The sequence below is a fragment of the Microcebus murinus genome, chromosome 14 (genome assembly GCF_040939455.1).
Source record: "Microcebus murinus isolate Inina chromosome 14, M.murinus_Inina_mat1.0, whole genome shotgun sequence".
Lineage (NCBI taxonomy): Eukaryota > Metazoa > Chordata > Mammalia > Primates > Cheirogaleidae > Microcebus > Microcebus murinus.
The window spans coordinates 50,756,455-50,773,883 of NC_134117.1; the positions used below are offsets into that span (position 1 = coordinate 50,756,455).

General features: G+C 35.2%; 2 protein-coding genes across 6 annotated transcripts in view; one reads left to right on the forward strand and one right to left on the reverse strand.

Annotated features, from left to right (window-relative positions):
- The window catches only part of SIRT1 (sirtuin 1), a 30,918-nt gene extending 21,986 nt beyond the window's left edge, over window positions 1–8,932 (forward strand). For both annotated transcript variants that reach the window (XM_012762712.3, XM_020280547.2), the window contains one exon: window positions 2,710–8,932. In XM_012762712.3, coding sequence (XP_012618166.2) covers window positions 2,710–3,038 — 329 coding nt within the window. In that variant the 3' untranslated portion in view covers window positions 3,039–8,932. The remainder of the gene's footprint in view (window positions 1–2,709) is intronic.
- Window positions 8,267–17,429, reverse strand: part of HERC4 (HECT and RLD domain containing E3 ubiquitin protein ligase 4) — a 124,678-nt gene continuing 115,515 nt past the window's right edge. For all 4 annotated transcript variants that reach the window (XM_076010031.1, XM_012762704.3, XM_012762703.3 and 1 more), the window contains 4 exons: window positions 17,140–17,222; window positions 13,202–13,385; window positions 10,565–10,667; window positions 8,267–8,932 (listed from right to left, as the gene is read on the reverse strand). In XM_076010031.1, coding sequence (XP_075866146.1) covers window positions 8,724–8,932; window positions 10,565–10,667; window positions 13,202–13,385; window positions 17,140–17,222 — 579 coding nt within the window. In that variant the 3' untranslated portion in view covers window positions 8,267–8,723. The remainder of the gene's footprint in view (window positions 8,933–10,564; window positions 10,668–13,201; window positions 13,386–17,139; window positions 17,223–17,429) is intronic.

Here is a 17,429-nt window from a genome sequence, read left to right on the forward strand (position 1 = left end):
ATTTTGTTTAGAGGAATTGTAAAGTTCATAATTTAAGTTAGAGAAAGGTAGGTAAAGTAGGTAATATCTTACATAATAGAGTGAAGAAAGTGTTTAAGTTTTCTGTATGTTGTGCTTCTCTAGGTTATGGAAAGATAATTGAATCAAGAGTGGGTTGATACTGAGTGCTCTGCCATTGGGTGAGAGCTAGTATTACTTCTCTGCTACAGGAGGGAAAACTGAGGACCATAGTGGTTAAGTACCTCATGTAAGGTAACCACTAGGAAGTGGAATAGCCAGATTAGATTCCAGGTCTATTCTCAAAGCCTGTCTTAACCACTGTGTTGTGTTCTCAGAACTAGAAATCATCTTTGATTCTTCTCCACTGAGTGAGAATAACACCTACCCTGTTTTGACACATGCAAAGTCTTTGTCAATTAGTATTAATTGACATAGGTGATATCATTTTCTGCTTCTTTAAAAATTGATGTCTAACTCCAAGCAGCATCCATGGTGAAAAATCCTGATTTAATTAATGTTAAAAAAAAAAAAAAAAGCTGTGCATGCTTTGGTTTAGATGTAACAGTCTTGCACAACTTAGATGGTTGAGTCTCATTCCATTTACCATACTTGGTGAAAACTGACAAATTGTTAGTCATTTGCTGTAAGTAAATTTTAGTTCAGTTGAATAAACCTTTGGGCCTTTTCCACACCAGGCACTGTAATAAATTCTGGAGATAATAGGATTAACCAAATGTTTGTATATAATTTTTTTCTTCTTTTTTTAAGAGACAGAGTTTCACTCTGTCACCAGATGACCAAATGGCACCATCGTAGCTCACTGCAACATCCAACTCCTGCACTCAAGCCGTCTTCCTGCCTCAACCTCCCAAGTAGCTGGGATTATAGGCGCACACCACGCCCAGCTTTAATGTTTGCTTATAAATATAAAAATACATGATAAATATTCACTGATATTTTTAGTAGAGGTGCTGCTGAAACAGAACAAAGTACTTTATTATTTTGAACAAAAACACCACCCAAAAGATAGATTCTACTTTGATATTAGATTATAGAAGGCTTCTAAAAAACCTAACTTCTTAAACAAAAAGTAGAGACTTAGAAGGGAAGTCTTTCCAAAGGAAACTGGATAGCATAGAACAATGTTTATGTTTGCAAATGTGGCAGAAGTCAGAAGTAGAAAAATTGCTACTGGTTTAGTCAGGTGATGTCTCTACCATATACAAAGTCTACCTATGCATTGCAGACTTGCACTGGGAATTTTCCTTGAATATCTGTTGACAGGTGTGTCAAACATGCAGAACACTTCGCTCCAGGAAACAGCATTAGATTCATTTTGGAATTAGATCTACATTGTCTCAGCTTCATCTTAGGCAGAGTTATTTAATCTCAGTTTCTTAATCTGTAAAGGGGGAACAAAATAGCACATACCTTTATAGAATTATAAGAATCGAAAAAGATAACATGTAAAAAATGTAAAGTCGTAGCTGTTAAAACCAAATGACCACTAGACTTCCCTCATTTTAGGTAGCTGCAGTTATCACCTATTTCTACTTCTGTCAGGTCAAAACTAAAAAGGAGGAAGTGGGAGCACAGATGAGGTAAACTTTTAATCTCTCTTGATATGGTGCCCAGTAGAGGGCAAACACATAGACAGGTATTGGGTACTTGGGGTGAGAAATAGATTATTCAGTTCTTTTGGGGAGGGGTCAGGGCAGAATGAAACATTTTTTGGCAGCATGAGTCAAAACTATAGAAAGAAAAGTGCAAGACAAGGATGCTAGGATCCCTTAAGGGACTGAGTGAAGCAGGGCACCATGGCATGGGCTTATAGTCCCAGCTACTCAGGAGGCTAAGGCAGGAGGATCACTTGAGCCCAGGAGTTTGAGTCCAGCCTGGCCAACATAGCGGGACCCCTGTCTCTTAAAAAAAAAAAAAAAAAGACTAGATGTGATTCAAAGAAGATAGCCCAATTAGAAGTGCCTGGTGGTGGAGTCATCTGTTACGCACTGGAATACAGGTACCTCACTCTCAGCTCCAACTATTTAAATTAATGCTGGTATCTTAGAAAACTTAAGAGGAGTATTGTATATTCTCTTATAATAGAGAAGTGAGTGGTTTTCTTACTGTAATTTGTAGTGGTCTTGTGAAATCAATTTTGTGGGTTGAGATGGAATTGCCAAACAATAATGAGCTGTGTCAGAGTGAGAACTGGGTCATGATGCAGTATAAAAAAGTATGAGAGCCACATTGGAGTGAAACTAAGTATTTGGAGTGACATGCCATCTACCAACAAACAGATGTAAGTTAGGGGCTACTTGTGAATTGAAGGTTAAATAACTTTCCCTCATTAATTTTTAGGGATCTTACTCTGTCACTTAAAAGCAAATTTGACCATGCCGGGATTGATTCAGTGTGTTGTAGACTTTAAGAGATGTATTAGTATTTATGGATTAAATTGACATCTCAGAGTTCTTCTTAAAAGTGTCTTAGAGGAGTTCTTGACCTTGGTCCATGGCTTGAGGAGAAAATGAGGCATTGTGGTCTCCCAGTAGTTTTTAAACGACACTAATAGTAACAGCCTCTCGTTAAGGAGGATACTTACAAAAGGTGGAGCTAGAACCTACACTTAATTCCAGACTGCTCAATCAGATTGAGTTAGTTTTTGAAAACTGAAAATAACTCCTTTCTTTCCCTACTATATTACAGGTAATCAGTACCTGTTTTTGCCACCAAATCGTTATATTTTCCATGGCGCTGAGGTATATTCAGACTCTGAAGATGATGTCTTATCCTCTAGTTCCTGTGGCAGTAATAGTGATAGTGGAACATGCCAGAGTCCAAGTTTAGAAGAACCCATTGAGGATGAAAGTGAAATTGAAGAATTCTACAATGGCTTAGAAGATGAGCCTGGTGTTCCAGAGAGAGCTGGAGGAACTGGATTAGGGGCTGATGGAGGTGATCCAGAGGCAGTTAATGAAGTTATATCTGTGAAACAGGAAGTAATAGACATGAACTATCCATCAAACAAATCATAGTGTAATAATTGTCCAGGTACAGGAATTGTTCTACCAGCATTAGGAACTTTAGCATGTCAAAATGAATGTTTACTTGTGAACTCAATAGAGCAAGAAAACCAGAAAGGTGTAATATTTATAGACTGGTAAAATAGTTTTTTCATGAACAATTTTTAACTTCATTATTTCTGTACTTGTACAAACTCAACACTAACTTTTTTTTAAAAGAAAGGTACTAAGTATCTTTAATCAGCCATTGGTCAAGACTTTAACTTTCTTTTAAAGGTTCATTTGTATGATACATTCATATGTATATATATTTTTTGGTTTTTGCCTAGTGAGTTTCAACAAAGTTTTCAAAAAGCCATTGGAATGTTAAATTAATGTAAAGGGAACAGCTTATCTAGACCAAAGAATGGTATTTTCACTTTTCTTTGTAACATTGAATGGTTTAAAGTCCTCAAAATCTCTGTTCTGCTAAACTTTTGATTCTTTAGCACAATTACTTATTTTTAAACACTGGCATTTTTTCCAAAACTTGTGGCAGCTAACTTTTCTAAAATTTCAAATGAATGCAATATGAGTAGAAGGAAGTCAGCAATATATGGGAGAGCACTTAGTTATCTTTACCAGACTTGGTGATAAGAGTTTCAGGATTATTGTATTTATTGTTCAAATGAAGATGGCTTTTGTACTTCTTGACAGACATGTAGTAATGTCTGTATTGGCTCATAAAACTTTAATCTGAGAAACAAACAGATGCTTTGGAAATGTTTCAGTTGCTTTAGAAACAATAGTGCCTGCCTGGATCCCCTTAGTTTGGAAATATTTGCCATTGTTGTTTAAATACCTATCACTGTGGTGAAGCTTGCATTGATCCTTTTCCACAAGTATTAAACTGCCAAGATGTGAATATGCAAAAGCCTTTTGGAATCTATAATAATGGTACTTCTACTGGGGAGAGTGTAATATTTTGGACTGCTGTTTTTCCATTAATGAGGAGAGCAACAGGCCCTGATTACAGTTCCAAAGTAATAAGATGTTAATTATAACTCAGCCAGAAAGTACATGTCTCCCATTGGGAGGATTTGGTGTAATAAATACTAAACTGCTAGCCTAGTATTATGGAGATGAACATGATGTAATTTGTAATAGCAGAATAGTTAATGAATGAAACTAGTTCTTATAACTTATGTTTATTTAAAAGTTTAGCCTGCCTTAAAACTAGAGATCAACTTTCTCAGCTATGAAAGCTGCTTCTAGCCTTTCAAAAAAGTTCATACTTTATAAAATTGCACAATAAGCATTTATTTTCCAGACCTTTTTTGAACATTATTCCCAAATTATAAAGTATTCCTATGTTGCTTTAATATTTATTACAATAAAAAGGGTTTGAAATATAGCTGTTCTTTAGGCATAAAATACCCAGCTAGGACCATTACTGCCAGACAAAATCATTGAATGGCCATTTCCCTACCTAAAAGATATCTCAATCTGAATTTATTTGGCTACACTAAAGAATGCAGTATATTTAGTTTTCCATTTGCATGATGTGTTTGTGCTATAGATGATATTTTAAATTGAAAAATTTGTTTTAAATTATTTTTACAGTGAAGACTGTTTTCAGCTTTTTATATTGTACATAGTCTTTTATGTAATCTACTGGCATATGTTTTGTAGACTGTTTAATGACTGGATATCTTCCTCCAACTTTTGAAATACAAAACCAGTGTTTTATACTTGTACACTGTTTTAAAGTCTATTAAAATTGTCATTTGACTTTTTTTCTGTTAATTTACATTGCTTTAAGGTTTAAAATTTTTATATCTTGCAGAATTTGTACAGCTTTGGGGATAGATGCTTTCTTCTCACCCTACATTTCTTCATTCAATTTAAAACATTAGTTTAACCAGACCAGTACTTGCAAACAAACTCTGATGCTGCTGATTGTAGCAGATGATGCATCACCAGTGTTTCAGAACTAATATTTCAACCATTCTAGACCATGGGCCTTAGCAGGTAAAACGTAGGGGAAGGTTGGCAGGAAGGCAGGGCCTAAGAAGCACTTGACAAAGTCATATGACAAAGGACCAGGACTTTGGTATTCAAAATACAATAGGAATGGTGGAAATGTAGTGAATTTAAGAATCTGCATGTTAGAAAAGCCAGATTAACTGAAACTCTGTTCTCTGGGTCCTAAATGTGGTCTGCAGTCTCACTTGGTATCAACTTTTTGAGGCTGATCTGAGAACCTACTTAGGCCATTAAAATTTTGAGATTAAAGTCCTATTGAAGTGGTCAGCAGTGTGCCGCTTACAATGTGTATGTAATGAATACAGCCTTAGCTGGTGGTTTCCTGTTCCTAGTTCTGTCTTCCTAGCAACTTTCCAGGTGGATTTACTTAAAACAAAACTCTTGCTCTGGTATATTCTGTGGATACACTAGAGAAATTACCTGTAAAATCTCATCCTTAGATGTTATAAAATGAAGGAACATTGACGTCATTCTCTATATGCACAAATTGGAGAAAGGAACTCAGTTCATACTCTCAAAGGAGGTATGTTCATTTAAGTGGTGAAACTGTGTACTTGGCAAGATTTAATTAAAGCCCTGCACTCAATACTATCCCTAAACCCCTTTGGTTAGTGCAGCATGTACTGTATTTCACAGATTATAATAGCATATGATTTTTTTTTCTCTGTGGTACATAAAATGATGGTGTACCTTCAGTCAGTGGTGTTTCACGTTATCTCTTATTTGAAAGAAGTCTCAGCTCCTATACCCAGAGGGCAGTGTGTTTACATCAAAACCCCTCCCGTTAGAAATGAACAAAGATCTAAATAAACCATTGTTAAGCCTTCAGCTCAAGCTAAGATACTAAATAGAAATATGGAGAAAACAGTCTAATAACCTCTCCCCACTTTTGGAGTAGCTGTCAAATGGGATTGTTAAAATCACCCGAAAACTTTTTAAAAAGTATACATAGCTTGAGTCTCACTCTTAAAAATAGATTTAATTGGTGTAAGGTGGGGCTTATGCATAGTATTAAAAAGCACCCCCCAGGTGATTGAAAAGTATAGCCTGATTTGAGAAACAGGGTTAACATTCACTTCCTGGTGCTGGGCCTAAAGAGGTAGTTGTATTAAATAAGCAGGCTCTGTTCCCAATTTATCTCTAGAAGTATTTCACCAATTAGGAAGTTTGGGCTCATTTGCAAACACTGCCAGAGCAGGGAGCTGTCAAAATAGGGTGAATTCTTTAGGAAAGGAGAACAAAACTACCACAGGAGTTTGGGATGGCCAAAGTGCGGAAGAGGCTGGTAAGTTGGGGAAGAGAACAGAAACATATATCTTGCTCTGATTTCAGAGAGTCTACCCTATGCTCTATAGGGGAAGACTGCCCTGTGCATATTACACTTCAATTTAGGACTTTTGTTAAACTAAATGCAGTAAAATCTGTAAGGCTGGCCAAAATCCTGTTAGTAAAAATTGACCCTAACAAATGGTCCTTACGAGTGGGTTCTATGATAAGGCTAATTGCTGGGAGTCTAATTTAGGTCTCTCGGTTTTAAATACTGCATTCTGGTTTTATTCCAATTGAATGTGTTGATTCTACTGCCTTATAAATTAGCCTGATCAATGCCTATTGGCTAAGATTACTACTATAAATTAAGACAAGAGAGTTACAAACACGATGTATTTGTCTCTTACAAATGGATGTGTGGAAGCCAAATATTTTCATAATTAGCCAATTCAAATCGTAGTCCCTACAATTTAGCAAACTCAGTATTTGCCTACTTGCTACTATGATCTGCAAGGCTCAAGAGATTGCCTTTTTAAAAAAAAAATATGGCACTTTGAAACATCTTCAGTGGTATTTTAACTTTCTATTATGAATCTCCTTGCTGTTAATGCTACTGTATTAGTCTGCAGTAACTGAGGAAGAGTATGTTACCCAAATTAAGTATTGTGTGCTACCAGATGAGATGCTATGCCCTAGTTAAAATGTTTGCTGAACTCTGTATTAATCCAAAGTCCCTGCTATTTCACAGTCAGCTTCATAGCATACAAGGTTACTAATGAAAAAAGCATCTGACAAAAGTTTTTGAGTTGAATAACCACTACCCTCAAGGAATGGATGCACAGGGAAATGGTACAGTATCAGGTAAATGGAAGGATTATCATTGCGACTTTGAGAAAAATTACCTTAGGCAAGAATACTGTTCTAGTGCTTCTGCCTATGAAACAGACTGAGAGCTCACCAGTTTTTCTCAACAGGTCCACAATCCCTTATCCAAACCCTTGAGCTTATTTGCATTTTGGAATTACAGATTCAAAAAGAATTTTTTTAAAGCATATTATATGTAGTGTGCCCAATAGGGTCATAGTCCTATTTAGTGAATACCATAAATACCCTCAACAATTCAGATCAGGTTTTGCTGCAAAATGAGATGAGATTTTTTTTTAGGTTTTTTTTGTGTTTTTTTTTTTTTTTTTTTTTTTGTATTTTGGAATTGTACATGAGAGATTGTGGACCTCTATAAATTTATATGGGAACAAGCAACCCAAAATTTAAGAGATCTTCCCTAAGACATGCCCCTTTTTTGAAAAATTTCAAATCTTGTATGAGAACCATTGAATGTTTAAATATTAAACCAATCTTTATTATTTAAACAGTTTTCACGGCATTTTTAAAATTTTAAAAATAAATATTTGCATTAAAGCAGAAAGTCACATGTATTGCATCGACTCACTTTTACAGTTTAATGACACGAGATAAGTAAGCATCAGCACCATAAAACTGTTAAGATTTGTTTCTTTAAATTCAAAGAAATAGTTCTATACACTGAAAATTCTGGCTAAATAAATACTAACCTGCAGCATCAATAGTTTTGAAAGCTATAACCCAGTGACTGGTTCTCACAGTAGCCAATGTTTCTATCACTGGCAACTATAGACTCAAAGTTCTTCCATTACTAAATACTAATTAGCTTTCTGATAACTCCCCATCTATCAGCATCTCAGGATTCACAAAAGAGGAAAGAACTTAAAAGTTATTTGGTATAATACCCATCTGTAATTTAGGTCTGCACAAAGATATTTATTATAGCAAAAAAAGCAAGACTGTCTCCACCATGCTTTTGTTTGTTTGTTTGTTTTTTTTGCTTTTTACAGATTCTCAGAGTAAGATTTGAATCATAATTTTTAACCTTTAAAAGCTCAGATCAATTACAACCATAGAAACTGTACTGGTATCAGAACATAACTATTTTATTACAAAACTTAACATTATTTACAAAATGAAAAAATAATCAAATGACTATTGCAGGCCAAAGTTAAAGGTTTTCACCCAGTGATTGAAGAAAAGTTAAGCAACATTTCCATGCACTCACACACCAGATCATTTCTGAAATATGCAAACTCTTTAAAATTCACGTTAGTAAAACTTTAATGTATTCACAATACTTGTATGTTTATTAGAAGATGGCAAAAAAAAATCCATGGTTCTGTACAATAAGTTTAATATTAACAGTTTGTTCATTTTCCTTTAATATTTTTTGGCTTTCATGAACACTCATATCATTGAACATTCTGCAAGTAAGAATTATAATAGTACCTCTGTTACCTTGCTGAATTCATCACCACAAGAAAAACACAATAGTTTAATGCTTTTGCACTAAACTGAATAGTGATATTAACTCCAAAGTTATATTAAGCTGAAGCCTTCATTGTGATCAATGGCTTGGATCAATTTAGAGCGTAGAGTTTCTTTTTCTGTATATTTTGGAAGATCCAGAAGATTAAAACAGGTATGGGAAACTGGGAGATAGTCCTCACCACCTCCTGTTGACTGGATAACTAGTTTCAGACTCTTCATACCAAGAATAGGAATTCGATCACTACCTGTCAAAAATACTACCAAGAAAAAAATCATTCAGCCAACTACTTCAAAACAAGTAGCAAGTAGTATGTAGTACAGTCACTACAGCAGAGCTTTACATTAACATTTGCTCTAAGATGGAAGCCTACTTCCAGAATTTGTGAAAGACAAGATTTTTGAGACACATACTGATTACCCATATACATTTTTTCTTCAAAAGTATAATCTTAATATTTGACACAAAAAAAGTACCAAATAAATGTTTGATGAATGAATGGCTATTGCCACTGCCAAAAACATTCTGAAAGCCCTTTGGGAAAAGCCATTTAGAACTAGTTAATAAACTGAATACAAAATGAGTTTTGACTATGACTCCTTTTCCTATTTGTTTTGTTTCTGTAATTTTTTATCAAAAATTTATAATGGGCAGCCAAAATTCAAATCACTCTCAGAGAATGATTTGTCATCCTTATGATATAGAAAAGAATTTAACCCAAGATTCTCAAAAAAGACTGCCAAAATATTCTGGGCAATAGCTAAATAAAGTATCAAAGGAAAGGTTACTAATATTTATATACATAAATTCCGACAACTTTAAAAATAGGTCAAATTTCATTTAGAATACACATAAAAGACACAGATATGTGTGTTATAAATGAAGGAACTAAGGACTGGCAAAGTTCTATTTTCTACAGCAATTCTGAAAATTTTGGTGCTAAGGCAAAGAAGAAAAGAAACACTGAACACAGAAAAGAGCTATCAGTTTGCCCTCCATATCTGTGGGTATGGATGAATTCAAGCAACCACAAATTAAAAATATTTTTTAAAAAAAGATAGTTTGTACTGAATATATACACCTTTTTCTTCTTATCCCCTGAACAATCCAAATATAACAACTATTTACATAGTATTTACATTGTATTAGACACAGTCACTCATTGCATAACTATGGGGATACATTCTAAGTAATGCATCATCAGGCGAATTCATAGTTCATCATAGAGTGTACATGAACAAACGTAGATAGTATAGCCTACACCTAAATTGTATGGCATAGCCTATTTAGGCTACAAACCTGTACAGTATGTTACTATACTGAATACTGTAAGCAACTGTAACACAATGATAAGTATTGGTGCATCTAAACATAGAAAAGGTACAGTAAAAATCTGGTATAATCTTATGAGACCACTGTCATATGTGGTCTCTCTCGTTGAAACATTATGTGGCATGTGACTGTAATCTAGAGATTATACAGGTTGTATGAAAATATTACACCATTTTATAAAAGGGACTTGAGCATCTGTGGATTCTGGTATCCTTAGGGATCCTGGAACCAATTTCCCATATATAGATACCAAGGGATAACTGTATTCCAGAGATCTTTTCAGAAATCTAGAAGGAATTCTACAATCCTAATTTATTATAACTATAGCTTATTTTAACTATAACATATTTTAATAATCTTTTATTTACAAGAACTAATGTTTTGGAGGCAAGCTAAATTTAGCCTTCAAATTAAGAAAACACATGTAATTAAGAATACAGATTAGATCTTATTTTCCCCCTAAATTATCCTACTCAAACATTTAAAAAGGACCTTGGAATAATACTATGATTACATTCCAGTCTTATATTAAAATATGGAACCAGTTAAAAATACTTACACAAAAATTGTTTTTTCTTTTCCAATGGTAATTCGTGAAATACTTCCCAAAAAATTTTTATCGTAGGATGTTCTGCCCAATATTCCCCTTTGTATTCTGTATTCTAAAAACAACATAAACTTTTATTAATATTAAGGGATATTAGTTTTGTTTTGAATCTTGAATCTGGCAATTGACACATAGAGTTAACATGGTCCAAGCCCCACGTAAGGCTGGGGAACCTATGGCCTCAAGGCCACGTGGCCCTCTAGATTCCCAAATGCAGCCCTTCGACCTAATCCGAAATTCACAAAACAAATCCCTTTATTAAAAGGATTTGTTCTGTAAAATTTGGTTTCAGTCAAAAGACCATACTCAAGGATCCGAAAGGCCATATGTGGCCCCAAGGCTGCCTGCAGGTTCCCCACCCAGGGTTGAAACTCGTGGCAGTCAGTTTCCAAGATAGATGGCCTTCAGAGTTGTCTCCTGATATTCACACCCTTGTATAGTCCCCTCCCTGACACTAACGGGGTATGACTTGTGTAATCATTAGGATATTGCAAATATGAGGCATATATGACTTCTGAGTTAAATCACAAAAAACAATTCTGTGGCTTCACTCTGGGAGGAACCAGTTGCCATCTCATGAAAACACTCAAAATGCCCTAGAGAGAGACCTACTCAAGGTTCTGAGGCCTCCTGTCAACAGCCATGTGAATAAGCCATGTTGGAAATGAATCTCTATCCTTACTTAAGTAAGCCTTTAGATCAGGGGTCCTCAAACTTTTTTAACCGGGCCAGTTCACTGTCCCTCAAACCACTGGAGGGCCATTGGAGAGTGCTGCGCACATTCCACACATGCGCACTGTGGGCCCGGGATGAGTTAGCTGCTAAGCAGGACAGGCAGCTGCGGCAAAAACACCCGATGGGCCCAACAAATGTCCTCAGCAGGCCGCATGTGGCCCTCGGGCCATAGTTTGAGGACGCCTGCTTTAGATAACTGTAGCACCAACCAATATCTTGACTGCAACCTCACAAGAGATCCCTAAGCCCAAACTACCCAAGAATGTCATGTAAATGGAACCATAAGTATGCAATCCTTTGAGACTGTTTTCCTTCACGCAGCACATGGCCTTCGCAATTGATCCAGTTGTGGCATGTATCAATAGTGTATTCCTTTTTAAAGCCCAGTAGTATTCTAGTGAGTCAATATTCCATAGCTGCTTTATCCATTCATCCACTGAAGGATACGTAGGTTGTTTCCAGTTTTTTAATTGTTTTCAAGGTTTTTTAAAAAGTAAGCTTTTTTTTTTTTGAGACAGAGTCTTACTCAGTTGCCCTGGGCTAGAGTACTGTGGTGTCAGCCTAGCTCACAGCAACCTCAAACTCCTGGGCTCAAGCAATCCTTCTGCCTGAGTAGCTGGGACTACAGGTATGCACCCCCACGCCTGGCTAATTTTTTCTATATATATTTTTAGTTGGCCAATTTCTATTTTATAGTAGAGATGGAATCTCGCTCTTGCTCAGGCTGGTTTCAAACTCCTGACCTTGAGCAATCCACCGCCTTGGCCTCCCAGAGTGCTGGGATTACAGGCATGAGCCACCACGCCTGGCCTAAAAAAATAAGCTTTAAAAAATTGTAGTAAAATACACAAACCATAAGGTTTATCTTAACCATTTTTAAGTACAAACTTCAGCAGTGGCATTAAGTACATTCATGATGTTGTGCAACCATCCCACCAACCATCTCCAAAACTCCTTTCATCTCTATAGCCATTAAACAATAACCCCCTATTTCTCCCTTTATTTACAGATTTTTGTGTGAACATAATTTAATGCCCAAGAGTAGGACTGCTAGGTCATACAGCAAATGTTTAACTATATAACTGCCAAACTGTTTCTAAAGTAGCTATAGCATTTTATCTTCCCACCAGCAATATATGAAAGTTCCAGATGGTTTGCACTGTATTTTGTAGGTCAGTCATCCTAATAGGGGCATAGTATCTAACTAATCATTAATGCAAAAAATATATCAGAGGATGCTAGATTACAAGGATGGAATGGACAGGACAACTCTGCATATAACTTTCTCAAAGCTGATCTAAACTAGCACTTTTTATTAAATGTTTACCTGAAGAAATATTTGAGAATTACTTAGATGAGAAGAAGGAAAAGTTTCTCCAAAAATTCCCAATCTTCTCCCTAAAGTTCCCTTTATTGGTTAAGGTATCAGTAATGAAGCCCATGAGCATTATGTATTTATTCTCTGCTAAAAAATTTAACATTGAGACTAATCATGAAAAAAAGGAAACAAAGATCTTAGGCATTGCAAATGCTTCTCATAATGGTTTTCCTAGGACTGAGGCAGAATGAAATCTCACCCAGCCTTGGTTGGGGCTTTTCTATCCAGCCTGTGTTACAGACATATTTCTATCAATACCACCAGTACCACCAACTACAGAAGTGCTATCTCTAATTCATACACAGTTCAAATCTATTCATTGTGGAATAAGAAGGGTTGAGTGTTTTCCTAAGACAGCAAAAATTGTATAAAATGAAAAATGATACATTAGAAGGGTAAGATTTCCACCAACAAGCCATGTTCTATGTTCTGTTGCCTTTCTATTTAAACAATGCCATAGATTTGTTTTTCCCTACCTTTTCCAGTTCCTTCCAATCATAATTTGTATTTCCAATAACCATTGCTTGTAGTTCATTAGGCTGGAAGAGCAGAAGGACTTTTCCTCCACAGACCTTATGAAAGCCCGCATGAAAAGCATCAAATAAGGAAGCCACTGATTTATTGAATATATAATCCACATAAGCATCAACAAACTCCTGCCTAGAAATGAAAAGCACACATGCACATATTATAAAAAGCATCTATAGCGAATACATAATATAACGTTATTACAACTTTCAGTGCTCCTGTACTTTTTGCTATTTTTCTACAAAACTGAGTATGAGCAGGGTTCAAAGAGGGCAGAGTCATTATGGAAAAGCCTATTATTCTTTCTATATAAAAGTCAGGTATATCCATGAGGCATTTAGTTATTATTCTTAGGCTACTGCTAAGAGAAAAAATGTCATTTCCTAATGGGCAGAATAATACAAATGACTATCAAAATAATTTGAGGGGGGCAGACGGGGATGGGTATATACATACATAATGAGTGCATTGCGTACCATCTGGGGGACGGACACGCTAGAAGCTCTGACTGGAAGGGGGGGAAGGGCAATATACGAAACCTTAACATTTGTACCCCCATAATATGCTGAAATAAAAAAAATAATTTAAAAATATTTTCAAGTTATTAAGAATTTACATACATCACTGCACATACACTCTTAAAAAGAATGATCTGTTACAAATATTAGGTGATAAAAAATGAGAGCTTTGGAATTCAGACTCTAATCTTTTTTTCTCCTTTTCACTCCAAGGAATCTAAACAAAATTTATTTCACAAAAATAAATACCTAAGAGGGGGTTTTATCTAAACCCTTCTGACTCTCTTCTACCTCTTATGATACAAAAGGAAACTGTAAAGATAAAAAGGAAAACCCCTTTAACTCAGGAATCAGAACCTCCATTTCATTCAATTTGTTTTGTTTTGCTAGCCACAAACATTTCTATGATGCTATCTGGTCAAACAAATAAGAATAGGTATTAGAGGACTTCAATATTTTATTTTATTTTATTATTTTATTTTATTTTTTTTTTTTTTTGAGACAGAGTCTCACTTTGTTGCCCAGGCTAGAGTGAGTGCTGCGGCGTCAGCCCAGCTCACAGCAACCTCAAACTCCTGGGCTCAAGCGATCCTGCTGCCTCCGCCTCCTGAGTAGCTGGGACTACAGGCATTTGCCACCATGCCCGGCTAATTTTTTTGTATATATATTGGTTGGCCAGTTAATTTCTTTCTATTTATAGTAGAGACGGGGTCTCGCTCTTGCTCAGGTTGGTTTCGAACTCCTGAACTCAAACGATCTGCCCGCCTCGGCCTCCCAGAGAGCTAGGATTACAGTCGTGAGCCACCGCGCCCGGCCGAGGACTTCAATATTTTATATCTTTGTCTTCCAAATAATAAAAGATGCTGCTGCATATGGGAATAATAGCAAATTTATTGAAGCACAAATAATCTTCTTAGCAAGTTAAAAAATAATTCCAAACTGAATTTACAAGGAGGAGAAAAAGGTTAAAGGAGGCCATGTAAAATAAAGTTGGTGGGCTTAAGGAAAAACTGACAGCATATGCTACTGAGTTCTCATGAGAAAAAGAATAATTTTGTAATATATAATTTTATAATTCATCTAATTAGAAAGTTACATTCATCTATACTAGTTAAGTCCTTTAAACACAAAAGGCTAGATCATTTTATGTGCCAACATATTTTTTCAAAATTCTTTATTTCTCAGCAGAAAAAATCTAAATCATAAAGTGTTTTAACACCAAGCTTTTTTTTTTTTTTTAAAAACGGACAGCTGAAAGGACCTAAAATTGTTTCACATCATTTGAAAAACAGCTTTGTTTTTATCAAGGTAAGACATACGCACAGTTAAAACATCAAATAGTAATAATCCTAATAGCCAACATTTACTGAGCACATACATGTGCTAGGTCCTATTCTAAGTATCTTAAAATTTTGCCCTCACCTAATCCTCACAATGACCCCATGAAGTAAGTACAACTTATTGTTCCACTTTACAGAAAAGGAGACTGAAGTATGGAGACATCAACTAATTTACTTAAAGTTACACAGCTTCTCAGTAGCAGAATTGGGATTATAATCACTTGGAGAAAGTTCCCAGCAATAGCCACTAAGCTAACTTTGTTTAAAGGACTAAAACAAAATAGAAGAGAACAACATAGCTCTCTGTCCTGCACTTCTCCAACAGAAATTCCTGCTATTCAAAGGCAACTATTTGTTAACTCTTTTTGCTATTCCTTCAGATATTTACCTTTAAGCTTCTGATAGCATAGTTCCATTGTTATTCCTTGATTTTCAATTTTAAATATTATCTAATGAACTGAATACCTATGATGAAAGGTAAGGATTTACCTTTTATTTAATTGTCCCACTCACGCTCTTCCCTCCCCATTAAATTTAGACAACAATATCTGGTTTAATATTCATTAACATTTCTATACATATAAATATTATTCACAGTTAAGCTGTATTCTATGGTTACCTTTCTTTTCTTTAAAAGAACTGTTTTCCTTAGCTTGCTACTTCAACATCATCCCCAACTTTTCTAAAAAATACCAATTTCCTCTAGATTCATTCAAATATATTAAGTAGCATCAGCTGCATATTTCTCCTGGAGTTCTCTAACCTCTTAATCTAACCTAGATTCCTAGATTGTTAGCTTTCTAAATCTTTTACACAGTTATTGTTCCTCTAGAAAGAATCCTCTTTGCCTCTATCCTATACTGGATCCTGTTTTTTTGATTCCTTGATTTAGTAGACAGAACACATCCTCCTGAAGTTTCTGAGACTGTGCATGTTTGTTTTTAATACATGTTAAAAACAATGTTTTTATACACCCACATACTTGATATTAATAATTTGGATATGAAATTCTAAGTTTCTCCCAGAATTTTGATGTTCTAGCTTCTGTTGTTCTTCACTTGCTTGATCTTAGCCAAAAAGCCAAGGAACAATCCAGTGTTGTTCTTCATAAATCTGATGTTATTCTTTGTATATGGTCTGCTTTTTTTCTTGGATGGCTTTAGGGCTCCTTTTTCTTTGAAGATTTTGAAATTTCATGTATTTTGTCTTGGTATGTCTTTTTTTACACTTCCTATGTTTTCAATCCTAAAAGGATGTCATTCAGTGCTGAGAAATGTTTTTGTACCATTTTCTTTGACAAATTTCATTCATCTCATGTCTTTCAATTAATTTTTTAAAATGGTTAATATTAATAGTATTCATCTGGATGTTCACTCATCATTTTGAGGGCACACTGATTTCAGTTTCTTTTGAAAGTTTTGTCCTTCATCCTGCATGACTCCTATTTTCTTGCCATTCTTTTTGACTATTCTGGTCTTTCTTTAAATGTCTATTGTCCTTTGGCTATCCATTCTCATTTAAAAGTTAGGCAGTTTCCCCAGAAAAGGATCCTCCAATATGTAAGCATCAAGGAGGAGGGAGCTGTAGACTTTCATCATGTAATCTCCCTATTTTCAGTTCAGTTCCTTGCCATTCTGTTCCTAGCATTTACCCAAACCCCATGTACTTTGATAAAGGTATATTCTATATTCAGCACTTGAACCTTTGTTCTGCAGTATGAACTGGCTGGCTTCTTGGCTCCTTCAGCCCATCTTATATTGCAGCTTTCTCTAGTTTGCTAAAGTTAGTTATCACTGTTTTTTGGCTTCCAAAAATATCTTTGCTGTTGTCTCCTCTCCCTTCTCCTTATTCTTTTGTTTAATGTTTTAAAGGGATTTTAGGAACAAAAGGTAGATTACTTCCTCACTAATGATTCAAAATTTATCTTTATCTGAGTGAAAACTTAGGGTTGTAACAGGTTTTCTAAATACAGAAGAAAATGCCTATTGATTTCTTATTACTCCACTGATGCTACTATAATTCACTTACCGATTTTGTTTGTTAACAGCTGTGTCTGCACCATTTAGAACCAGCTCTTTCACTTCTGTTGCACCAAAGTTTTCAACTGTGATCTATTAATTTAAATTTTTAAAAAAAGTCAATGTCAGACTCAAAAACTTATTAGAGTATTTTAATAATCTACTATTATATTCTACCTTTTCTCTCATTTAATATAAAAACTAATAAATTTGAGATAAAATTCTGCTACCATAGCTTATTTGTGAATTCTGCTTAAGGCCAGAACTATGAATTTTTAACCTCTCTAGTAGTGTGAAATC